The 12,602-nt window shown below is 52.5% G+C and overlaps 1 protein-coding gene across 2 annotated transcripts in view; it reads right to left on the reverse strand.

The window, feature by feature from the left end:
• The window catches only part of STXBP2 (syntaxin binding protein 2), a 134,028-nt gene that overhangs the window by 17,139 nt on the left and 104,287 nt on the right, over nucleotides 1-12,602 (reverse strand). For both annotated transcript variants that reach the window (XM_075346368.1, XM_075346367.1), the window contains exons 13-14: nucleotides 11,564-11,644; nucleotides 11,058-11,196 (exon numbers count right to left, since the gene is read on the reverse strand). In XM_075346368.1, coding sequence (XP_075202483.1) covers nucleotides 11,058-11,196; nucleotides 11,564-11,644 — 220 coding nt within the window. The remainder of the gene's footprint in view (nucleotides 1-11,057; nucleotides 11,197-11,563; nucleotides 11,645-12,602) is intronic.

Here is a 12,602-nt window from a genome sequence, read left to right on the forward strand (position 1 = left end):
CCTGAGGATCGTGGGAGCGAGCCACGTAAACCGGGACCTTGTTGTTGTGCCGGGATGCCATTAGATCCACTTCCGGAGTGCCCCACTTGCGGCAGATTGACCGGAACACTGCCGGATGCAGGGACCACTCGCCGCTGTCCACGGTTTGACGGCTGAGATAATCTGCCTCCCAGTTTTCTACGCCTGGGATGTGGACTGCGGATATGGTGGACTTGGAGTCCTCCGTCCACTGAAGGATGCGTTGAACCTCCAACATCGCCAGGCGGCTGCGAGTCCCGCCCTGGTGATTGATGTAGGCAACTGCAGTCGCGTTGTCCGACTGGACTCGAATGTGCATGCCCGCCAACAGGTGGTGAAAGGCTACGAGAGCTAGAAGTACAGCCCTGATTTCCAGCACATTGATCGAGAGGGCTGATTCGGACGGAGTCCAAGTGCCCTGTGCTCGGTGGTGGAGAAATACTGCTCCCCAGCCGGAGAGACTGGCGTCCGTGGTGAGGATCACCCAGGACGGAGTCAGGAAGGAGCGTCCCTGAGACAGAGAGAGGGGCCGAAGCCACCACTGAAGAGAGCTCCTGGCCTGTGGCGACAGAGCCACTAGCCTGTGCAAGGAAGAGGTCCGCTTGTCCCAAAAGCGGAGAATGTCCAGCTGCAGAGGACGCAGGTGGAACTGGAAAAGGGAACCGCTTCCATTGACGCCACCATCTGCCCCAGCACCTGCATGATGGAATGACGGCGGGGCTTCAACAGAGAACGCACCGCCAGATGAAGGGACTGCTGTTTGACTAAGGGCAGCTTCACAAGTGCCGGCAGAGTCTCGAATTGCATCCCTAGGTACGTAAGTTCCTGGGTCGGGGTCAGAGTGGACTTGGGCAGATTGACAAGCCACCCGAATTGAACAAGCGTGGCGAGAGTGAGCGAGACACTCCGCTGACAGTCTGCACTGGATGAGGCCTTGACTAGAAGGTCATCCAGGTAGGGAATTACTGCCAACCCCTGGAGATGCAGAACCGCAACCACTGCTGCTATGACCTTGGTGAACACACGAGGGGCCGTGGCTAACCTGAAGGGGAGAGCCACGAATTGGAAATGTTCCTCTCCGATTGCAAAGCGTAGCCAACGCTGGTGTGAAACTGCAATTGGCACATGCAGATAGGCATCTCTGATGTCGATGGATGCTAGAAAATCTCCTTGGGTCATTGAGGCAATGACCGATCGCAGAGATTCCATGCGAAAGTGCCGCACCTGAACATGCTTGTTGAGAAGCTTGAGATCCAGAATGGGCCGGAAGGAACCGTCCTTCTTGGGGACCAGGAAGAGGTTTGAGTAGAAACCTCTGAACCGTTCCCGGGCGGGAACCGGAACAATTACTCCGTTGGCCTGCAAGGATGCCACGGCCTGTGAGAAGGCGGCGGCTTTGGAGCAGGGGGGAGTGGACATAAAAAATCTGTTTGGCGGGCTGGAAGAAAATTCTATCCTGCAGCCGTGGGAGATGATATCCCGCACCCACTGATCGGAGACGTGCTGAAACCACACGTCGCCAAAGTGGGAGAGCCTGCCACCGACCAAGGACATTGCCAGATAGTCAAGAGGAGGCTGCCTTAGTGGCAGCGGCTCCTCCGTTCTTCTGAGGACGCGGCTTCGCGCGCCAGCTGGGTTTGCGATCCTTGGCTGAGTTAGTGGACAAAGCTGAGGGCTTAGAGGATGACCAGTTAGAGGAACGAAAGGAACGAAACCTCGACTGGTTCCTGCCCTGGACAGGTTTCCTGGTTTTAGTTTGTGGCAAGGAAGTACTCTTCCCGCCAGTAGCTTCCTTAATAATTTCATCCAGTTGTTCACCGAACAGCCGGGACCCAGCAAAGGGGAGCCCAGCAAGATACTTCTTGGAAGAAGCGTCTGCTTTCCACTCTCGAAGCCACAAGATCCTGCGGATCGCGAGGGAATTAGCGGAAGCCACCGCCGTGCGGTGAGAAGCCTCCAGAATGGCAGACATGGCATAAGATGAAAAAGCCGAAGCCTGGGAAGTTAAGGCAACCATCTCGGGTATAGAGTCCCTGGCGAGGGAATGTATCTCCGCCAGAGAAGCAGATACTGCCTTAAGAGCCCACACTGCTGCAAAGGACGGGGAGAACGAGGCTCCTGCCGCCTCATATACAGATTTGGCCAGAAGGTCAACCTGGCGGTCAGTGGGATCCTTAAGAGAGGTGCCATCGGCCACAGATACGACTGTCCGGGCCGAGATTCTAGACACCGGAGGGTCTACCTTTGGTGAGTGAGCCCACTCCTTGACCACTTCTGGTCGAAAGGGAAAACGGTCATCAGAACTACGCTTTGGGAAGCGTTTGTCAGGACAGGCCCTGGGCTTAGTAACAGTGGCCTGAAAACTGGAGTGGTTAAAAAACATACTCCTTGCTCTCTTAGGTGAGGTAAACTGGTGTTTTTCTACCAGAGAGGCTTGTTCCTCTGACGCTGGTGGATTGAGGTTCAGAACGGAGTTAATGGATGCAATCAAGTCACTAACATCCGCATCACCCTCAGATAAATCAATGGGGTACATAGAGGTAGCGTCTGAGCCCACAGTAAAAGTATCCTCCTCGCCCTGCAATTCAGCTTGTGAATCAGAGCCGTGGGACGAGGAAGGAGAAGAGTCCCTGAGTCTCCGTTTAGGAGGACGGGGTCCTAAAACATGCTCTGTTAGCTCTGCAGAGCGAGTCGGAGCGGCAGAAGGGGGCTGATGCATGGTCAGCAGAGTCCGGGACAGCTGTCCCATGGAGTCGGCAAAAGACCGGGAGATAGCTCTGGAAAAAGATGCTACCCAAGCCGGGGGTTCAGCCACCGGGGCCGGAGCAGCCGGAGGGACCCCTGAGGAGGCTCCAGGCTGAGGCACCACCATGTTAGAGCAGGCATCACAATGTGGATATGTGCTCGGTTCAGGCAGAATGAGCTGACATGCAGTGCATATAGAGTACAGCCTTGCAGCCTTGCTCCTAGTGACAGACATGCTGCTGAGGTGGAGGCTCTGCAGTAAAGAATACACTCCTTTAGAATGACCCCCTGAGAGTGTATAATAAAGCCCACAACCAGAGGTTGTGGCTTACCAGACCGGTTTTTGTGTGCCCTCCGGATTCCACAGCTCGGACCCCCAGTGGACGCAGCAGCTGCAGCAGCCAGCGCCGATCAGTGTGAGAACGCTGATAAAATGGCGCTGGAGTGAGGAGGGGGGGCGGGGATTAGCCCAAGAGCGGGAACCGGAGGGCCAAGGAGAGATACAGGGGAGGGAAACATCTCCTCAGAGAGGAGTGTCCTCCCCTCTGCTGAACGGCCGGTGGGCGGCGCCGCACTGTTCCCCTGCATGAATGACATGCAGGGGAAACTGAAAACGAAACTAGGCCGCAACTGAAGCCGGGGCCTAGATTTTTACATGTGGCCGACGAGCAGGCACCCTCGGCGCGGTTCTCAGGAAAAACCCAGAGAACCGGCCGGAAATCACAGCAAGGTTAACAAAACACACTCCCCCCTCAATAAATGTACAAGGGACCCCTGAATAACGTCTCAATACTTAGCTTATGAGACGCAGGGCCATGTCCCTGGGGGGGGGGTTGAGCGCTCCGTCCGGCAGGATCCTGACAGGGCTGCGGATGGAGACCGGTCTCCTGCAAAGCAGAGAGAACCGTGATGGCTCCCACTTCAAGCCAGAGCCTCAGGGGATGGTGAAGGAGCGCGGCATGTGAAGGCTTCAGCCTTGTAAAGTCAACCTTAACAGCACCGCCGACACAGTGGGGTGAGAAGGGACATGCCGGGAGTCCAGACTGGACCCGCTTTTCTTCCAAATCTTTGAAATCCAAAAATCAAAAATCAGAGAATGCATGTGTGTGTGTGACCTCCTGAACACAAAGCATTGAAACTGGTTAGATTTGTCATCCAGGGGGTGTATATGCTCGGAGGGAGGAGCTACACTTTTAGTGTAGTACTTTGTGTGTCCTCCGGAGGCAGAAGCTATACACCCATGGTTTGGGTCTCAAAGAGGAACGATGAAGAAAGAGATGTCTCTCTACATCTACATGTCCTATGGCATATCATATAGGTTGGTGGTCTTTCTCCTGGGGACCCCGCCATGAGCCAGCAATGTGAATGACTCTAAGACCATCTCCTGGTAGCAACACTTCTACCCATCTGGCAACAAAAGGCTTCCCACTGCAAAATCACCCGTTTGCCATGGGTGGCCAGGAACCAGATGCACCCAAAATTGTTTGTTTCAAGTGAGGCAACCCCATTTAAAAAGGGAACCAGTCACCAGATTTGGCATATAAGCTGCGGCCACCACTGGGCTCTTATATACAGCACGTTACAATGCTGTATATAAGAGCCCAGGCCGCTGTGTAGAACGTAAAAATCACTTTAGGCTTTGTGCGCACTAGAGCTTTTTACCCGCGGATTTGCCGCGGAAATTTCTTGAGAAATGTCTGCAATCTTTGTGCAGACATTTCCCAGCAAATTCTATGGTAAAAAAAAATAGCTGTGCGCACTGTGCGGATTTTTCTCAAGAAATTTCCTTGAGAAGAATTTCTCGAGAAACTTTGACAAAAAAGAGAATTTTGTTACTTACCGTAAATTCTTTTTCTTATAGTTCCGACATGGGAGACCCAGACAATGGGTGTATAGCTTCTGCCTCCGGAGGACACACAAAGTACTACACTAAAAAGTGTAGCTCCTCCCTCCTAGCATATACACCCCCTGGTAGCCAGTCCTAGCCAGTTTAGTGCAAAAGCTGAAGGAGGACATCCACCCACAAGTAGAGACAGAGCAAAACCCGGAACAACCGGAACCTCTGTCTACAACAACAGCCGGTGATAACACGCGGAACAAGAAACCTGCCGACAGGCAACAGGGAGGGTGCTGGGTCTCCCATGTCGGAACTATAAGAAAAAGAATTTACGGTAAGTAACAAAATTCTCTTTTTCTTCATCGTTCCTTATGGGAGACCCAGACCATGGGACGTTCTAAAGCAGTCCATGGGTGGGAATAAACAGAAAAACTGAGAAGTAGGCGAAACCTAACTTCACAAATGGGCGACAGCCGCCTGAAGGATGCGTCTGCCCAAGCTCGCATCTGCCGAAGCAAGAGCATGCACTTGGTAGTGCTTCGAAAAGGTATGCAGACTAGTCCAAGTGGCAGTCTGACAGACCTGCTGAGCCGTAGCCTGGGCCTGAAAGCTTAAGAGGCACCGACAGCTCTGGTCAAGTGTGCCTTGATCCCCGGCGGGAGAGGCACTTGAGTACACTGGTAGGTATCGGAAATGGCCGACCTAAACCAACGAGCCAGGGTCGGCTTAAATGCCGAGAGGCCCTTACGCTGACCAGCGGTCAGCACAAAGGAGAGGTGCACCGCCTAAGAACAGCGGTGCGAGACACATAGATCCGGAGCGCCCTCACCAGATCCAGAGTATGCAACGCCCTTTCAAAGCGATGAACAGGAGCCGGACAAAAGGAAGGCAGGGAAAATGCCCCGGTTAAGGTGGAAGCAGCAACCACCTTAGGGAGAAAGTCCGGAGTCGGACGGAGAACCACCTTGTCTTGATGAAGGGAGGACTCCGAAGAGAGTGCAGCCAAAACAGAGACTCTCTTGAGGGAAGTTATGGCCACTAGAAAGACCACTTTCTGTGAAAGACTAAACAAAGAAACCTCCCTAAGAGGCTCAAAGGGGGGTTTCCGGAAGCCGTGAGGACCGAATTAAGGTCCCAGGGCTCCAAAGGCCGCCGGTAAGGCGGAATGATGTGAGATGCGCCCTGCATGAAGGAGCGCACCTGGACCAGCCGGGCGATACGCCGCTGGCACAACACTGACAGAGCCGAGACCTGTCCCTTAAAGGGATAGTACTAGCTGCAGACCGGACTGTAGAAGGGACAGGAGGGTCGGCAAGGCCAAAAGGCCAAAGGATACTTCCGAGCTCGAGTCATAGTGGAGATGACTTCAGGAGGGATACCAGAAGTCGTCAAGATCCATGACTCAAACGCCACGCCAAACGCAATCAGAGCCGCAGGTTCTGGCGGAAAGACGGACCTCGTGAGAGAAGGTCTGGACAGTCCGGGAGATGCCATGGCACCTCTACGGACAGACGGAGCAGGTCAGGGTACCAAGCTTGCCTGGGTCAGTCTGGAGTAATGAGAATGACCCGACGGCCCTCCTTTCTGATCTTGCGCAGGACTCTGGGCAAGAACTAGAGGGTGAAACACGTAAGACAGACGAAGCTGGGACCAAACTTGAACCAGTGCGTCTGCCGCAAAAACATGAGGATCGTGGAGCCACGGTTTGACGGCTGGGACAATCTGCCTCCCAGTTTTCCACGTCTGGGATGTGGGCTGCGGATATGGTGGACTAGGAGTCCTCCGTCCACTGAAGAATGCGATGAACCTCCAACATTGCCAGGCGGCTGAGTGTCCCGCCCTGGAGGTTGATGTAGGCAAACGCTGTAGCGTTGTCTGACTGGACTCGAATGTGCCTGGCCGCCAACAGATGGTGAAAGGCTTAGAGAGCTAGAAACACAGCTCTGATTTCCAGCACGTTGATCCAGAGGGCTGATTCGGACAGAGTCCAAGTGCCCTGCGCTCCATGGTGGAGATATACTGCTCCCCAGCCGGATAGACTAGCATCTTGGTGAGAATCACCCGGGACGGAGCCAGGAAGGAGCGTCCCTGAGACAGAGGGGCCGAAACCACCACTGAAACGAGCCCCTGGTCTGTGGCGAAGCCACCACCCCGTGGAAGGAGGAAGTCCGCTTGTTCCAACAGCGGAAAATATCCAGCCGCAGAGGACGCAGATGGAACTGGGCATGGGAATCGCTTCCATTGACACCACCATCTGATCCAGCACCTGTATTAGGTGCCTGATGGAACGACGTCAACCGCCAGCGGAGGGACTGCTGTTTGACTAAGGGCAGCTTCACAAGTGCCGACAGAGTCTCGAATTGCGTCCCTGGGTATGTGAACTTCTGGGTCGAAGTCAGAGTGGACTTGGACAGAATGACAAACCACCCGAATTGGTTAGAGTGGCGAGAGTGAGCGAGGCACTCCGCTAACAGTTTGCACTGGATGAAGCCCAGACTAGAAGGCTGTCCAGGACAAGAGGATCACTGCCAACCCCTAGAGGTGCAGGACCGCAATCACAGCTGCCCCGACCGTGAGAATACTCGAGGGGCCGTGGCTAACTCCAAGGGAAGAGCCACGAATTGGACCACTCTGATTGCAAAACGTAGCCAACGCTGGTGTGAAACTGCGATTGGCACATGCAGATAGGCATCTCTGATGTCGATGGATGCTAGGGAGTCTCCTTGGGTCATTGATTGATCGCAGAGACTCCATGCGAAAATGCCGCACCTGAACATGCTTGAGAAGCTTGAGATCCAGGTCGGAAGGCACCGCCCTCTTTGGTACTAGGAATAGATTTAAGCAGAAATCTCAGAACCGTTCCCAGTCGGGAACCGGTACAATTACTCCAGTGGCCTGCAAGAATGCCACAGCCTGTGAGAAGGCGGCGGCCTTGGAGCAGGGGGGAGTTGACAGAAAAAATCTGTTTGGCGGGCTGGATAGAATTCTATCCTGTAGCCGTGGGAGATGGTATCTCGCACCCACTGATCGGAGACGTGTTAAAACCATACGTCGCCAAAGTGGGAGAGCCTGCCACCGACCTAGGACGTTGCTGGCGTGGTCAGATAGCCAGGAGGAGGCTGACTTAGTGGCAGCATCTCCTGCGGTCTTCTCGTGCGCCATTTGGGTTTACGATCCTTGGCTGAGCCAGTGGACGAGGCCGAGGGCTTAGAGAACGATCAGATGGAGGAACGAAAAGAACGAAACCTCGACTGATTCCTGCCCTGGACAGGTTTCCTGGTTTAGGTTTGTGGCATGGAAGAACTCTTCCCGCCAAGAGCTTCCTTAATAATTTCATCCAGTTGTTCCCGAATAGTCTGGTCCCAGCAAAAGGGAGCCCAGCAAGGAACTTCTTTAGAAGCATCCGCCCTCCACTTCCGAAGCCACAGGAGCCTGCGGATAGCGAGGAAATTAGCCGAGGCCACCGCAGTGCGGTGAGAGTCTCCAGCATGGCAGACATGGCATAGGATGAAAAGACTGAAGTCTGGAAGTTAAGGCAACCATTTCGGGCAAAGAGTCCCTGTGAGGGAATGCATCTCCTCTGGAGAAGCAGAGATGGCTTTGAAAGCCGCACTGCTGCAAAAGCTGGGGAGAACAAGGCCCCTGCCGCCTCCATACAGATTTGGCCAGAAGGACAACCTGGCGGACAGCAAAGCCATAAGTGAGGAGCCATCAGCCACTGATACAACGGTCCGGGCTGAGAGTCTAAACACCGGAGGGACCACCTTTGGTGAATGAGCCCACTCCTTGACCACCTCTGGTGGAAGGGGAAAACTGTCATCAGAACCACGCTTTGGGAAGCGTTTGCCAGAGCAGACCCTGGGCTTGGTCACAGTGGCCTGAAAACTGGAGTGGTTAAGGAACACACTCCTTGTTCTCTTAGGCAAGGTAAACTGGTGCCTTTTTGCCAGAGAGGGTTGCTCCTCTGATACTGGCGGATTGAGGTCCAGTACAGAATTAATGTACAGTGGGATCCTTAGAGAGGTGCCGTCAGCCACTGATACAACTATCCGGGCTGAAATACTAGACACCGGAGGGACCACCCTTGGTGAATGAGCCCACTCCTTGACCACCTCTGGTGGAAGGGGGAAACAGTCATCAGAACCACGCTTTGGGAGCGTCTGTCAGGACAGGCTCTGGGCTTGGTCACAGTGGGCTGAAAACTGGAGTGGTTAAGGAACACACACCTTGTTCTCTTTAAGGTATACTGATTCCTTTCTGCCAGAGGGGGATACTCCCCTGATACAGGCGGATTGAGGTCCAGTACAAATATAATGGACGCAATCAAATCATTAGCATCTGCATCACCTTCGGACAGATCAATGGTACATTAAGTAGCGTCCGAGCCCCCAGTAAAGACATCCTCCTCGTCCAGTGAGTCAGCTCGTGAATCAGAGCTGCGGGACGGGGAAGGACAGGGGACCCTGCGTCTCCAGTTTAGGAGGACGGGGACTGAGACTAGATGAAGAGTCCTCAGAGCTTTACTGAGCGAGCCGTAGCAGCAGAAGCGCCCTGAGAAGGGGGCTAATGCATGCTCAGCACCACCGGAGCAGCTGGAGGGACCACTGATGAGCCTCCAGGCTGAGGGACCACTGTGTTTATGTGCTCAGTACAGGCAGTACGAGTCTACATGCAGTGCATATGAAGAACAGCCTTGCAGCCTTGCTCTGATGTGAGACATGCTGCAGAAGTGGGGGCTCTGTGAGGGAATGCATCTCCAGAATGACCCCCAACAGAGTATATAAACAGAGAATATAAGCAGCTGCACAACTGGAGGTTGTGGCTTGCCAGACCGTTTAACATACATTTCTGTGCCCTCCAGTCCCCCAGCCCAGGCCCCCATTTGTCACAATGTGGTATCTCTGTGCCTATGCAGACATTGAGAACGCTGAGAAAATGGCGACCGGAGTGAGGAGAGGGGGCGGGGCCTACTCTGAGAGCGGGCAAATGAGGCATACAGGGGAGGGAATCTTTCCTCAGTGAGGAGTGTCCGTTCCCTGTGCTGAAAAGCCGCTGGGCGGAGCCACACTGTCCCTCTGCACTGACTAACATGCAGGGGCAGTGAAACCGAAAACTAGGCCTCAGGCGAAGCCGGGGCCTAGATTTAAACATGCGGCCAGCGTGCAGGCACCATCGGCGCGGTTCTCCAGTGAAAACTGGAGAACCGGCCGGAAATGTTACCACAGTCATATAACACACTCCCCCCAATAAATAAAGTACAAGGGACCCCTGGAAAGACCACTTTCTGTGGTAAAAACGTCTCAATACTTAGCTTTTGAGACGCAGGGCCAGGTTCCTGGGGGGGGTTAAACGCTCCGTCCGGCAGAATCCTGAACAGGGCTGCGGATGGAGACCGGTCTCCTGCAAAGCAGTGAGAACCGTGATGGCTCCCACTTAAAGCCAGAGCCCCAGGGGATGGTGAAGGAGCGCGGCATGTGAAGGCTCCAGCCTTGTAAAATCAACCTTAACAGCACCGCCGACACAGTGGGGTGAGAAGGGACATGCCGGGAGTCCAGATTGGACCCGCTTTTCTTCCAAATCTTTGAAATCCAAAAAATCAAAAATCAGAGAATGCATGTGTGTGTGACCTCCTGAACACAAAGCATTGAAACTGGCTAGGACTGGCTACCAGGGGGTGTATATGCTAGGAGGGAGGAGCTACACGTTTGAGTGTAGTACTTTGTGTGTCCTCCGGAGGCAGAAGCTATACACCCATGGTCTGGGTCTCCCATAAGGAACGATGAAGAAATGAACATGTCCATTATTTCCGCAGGTACCCTGCGGATTTCGGCAGTACAGCCTGCAAAAATCCGCAGGGAACCATCCGCGGGAAAATCGCGGCAATTCCGCGGCAAATCCGCATGCGGATTTGGTGCGGATTTTTTCCGGAGGTCCGGAAATCTTTCACTCCCAGAAGTTTCTCAAGAAATTTTCTTGAGAAACTTCACATTTCTAGTGCGCACATAGCCTTAGAATACTCACCTAACCGGTTGCTGCTGTGGAGCTAGGTCATATGGGTGCCTCCGTTCTCTGGTGCCTCCTCTTTCGGCCATCTTTGTCGTCCTTCTTCTGAAGCCGCGGTGCATGATGCGTCCTACGTCATCCATACTCGCCGGCATTGAGGTCCTGAGCAGGTGCACTTCGGTCTGCCCTGAGCTGGATAGATCAAAGTATTGTAGTGCGCCTGTGCGGGACCGGAGAGTGTGTATGACGTAGGATGTGTCATGCACAGAGGCTTCAGAAGAAGGACGAAGATGGCCGAAATCTGCTGACAGGTTCCCTTTAAATGGACCTCCAATAAGTATATGCACCTTCAGTGTTAATGGTGTCAGCCAGCTTTACGTCTAGAAGAGGAGACCCTCTTAATTAAATATCACTATTGTATTGTACAGTACAGCGTCTCCGTGTAGGCACATACCGTTCTTCAGGTAAATGTATAGTACGATAATACGGATTTTATCATAAGGTTTGACTGCTGGATCCAGCAGCACAGGGACAATAATCTTCATGGGGTCCTTTAGCTTTTCGCCCTCAGCATCGGAGCCCATGGCCAAGTCCTAGAAAAAGACAATGGAGATGACAGAATTTGTATGTTACTAGGAACATACACTTTTCTCAGACCTAATTCTATTCTACCGGGAGGGAAAACCAAAACCCTTCTTTTCCCCCTGGGGTCAGACGAGGCAGATTTTGGCTTGTGAGGCTGGCCTATTCCCTCCATGACTGAGCACGGGTATTTGGACACCTCCATATTACTCGTATACTAGAATATCTACTCTTACTAGAATGCTTCCTTATTTTACAGACGTCAGTGGCTTATACTTGTAATCTATGCCCCTTATACATGCGTCAGTTGCCATTTCTTTGTAAGAACTTATGCATAAGGGCCAAGACTAGTCGGAGAATCTGGCCACAAGGACGTACCTGCTCCACAGCGCACAGTTTGTCTATACCTCCTCTGAACCGCTTCATGCAGTCCTCTGCCAGGTGGAGGTGTGTGGAGTACTGCGAGGAGAAGAACATACTACATAAGTAAGACATTGGGATTTTTAAGATAAGTCTGTTCCACCCAATAAAACAAGTATTAAAAGAATAAAGTGACATGATGAAGATCAGACTGTTCTACACAGCCCTTCCCAATTAGTCTACAGGGGAACACAGGAGCTTTTCCTCAGGTTATCACCCCCTTCACAAATCAGGAGAAATCTGTGCCACATTAGGGTTTTTTCCTGCTATGGGAGACTTCAGATCTGACGTTTTCAGATATCTGACGGCAGCAACGGATTATATTACCGGCTGTAACTCAGGATCACGACAAGAGAATGATCTTTTTATGTTAAACCATCCTACAGTGCTGGCCAAAAGTATTGGCACCCCTGCAATTCTGTCAGATAATACTCAGTTTCTTCTTGGAAATGATTGCAATCACAAATTCTCTGGTATTATTACCTTCATTTATTTTGCTTGCAATGAAAAAAACACAAAAAGAGAATGAAACAAAAATCAAATCATTGATCATTTCACACAAAACTCCAAAAATGGGCCAGACAAAAGTATTGGCACCCTCAGACTAATACTTGGTTGCACAACCTTTAGCCAAAATCACTGCGAACAACCGCTTCCAGTAACCATCAATGAGTTTCTTACAATGCTCTGCTGGAATTTTAGACCATTCTTCTTCGGCAAACTGCTCCAGGTCCCTGAGATTTGAGGGTGCCTTCTCCAAACTGCCATTTTGAGATCTCTCCACAGGTATTCTATGGGGTTCAGGTCTGGACTCATTGCTGGACACTTTAGTAGTCTCCAGTGCTTTCTATCAAACAATTTTCTAGTGCTTCTTTTAGCCACAGTGCCATGGGCTTTACACTTCTTGATGACACTGCGCACCGTAGACACAGGAGCTTTCAGGTCTTTGGAGATGGACTTGTAGCCTTGAGATTGCTCATGCTTCCTCACAATTTGG

The sequence above is a fragment of the Anomaloglossus baeobatrachus genome, chromosome 4 (genome assembly GCF_048569485.1).
Source record: "Anomaloglossus baeobatrachus isolate aAnoBae1 chromosome 4, aAnoBae1.hap1, whole genome shotgun sequence".
NCBI lineage: Eukaryota > Metazoa > Chordata > Amphibia > Anura > Aromobatidae > Anomaloglossus > Anomaloglossus baeobatrachus.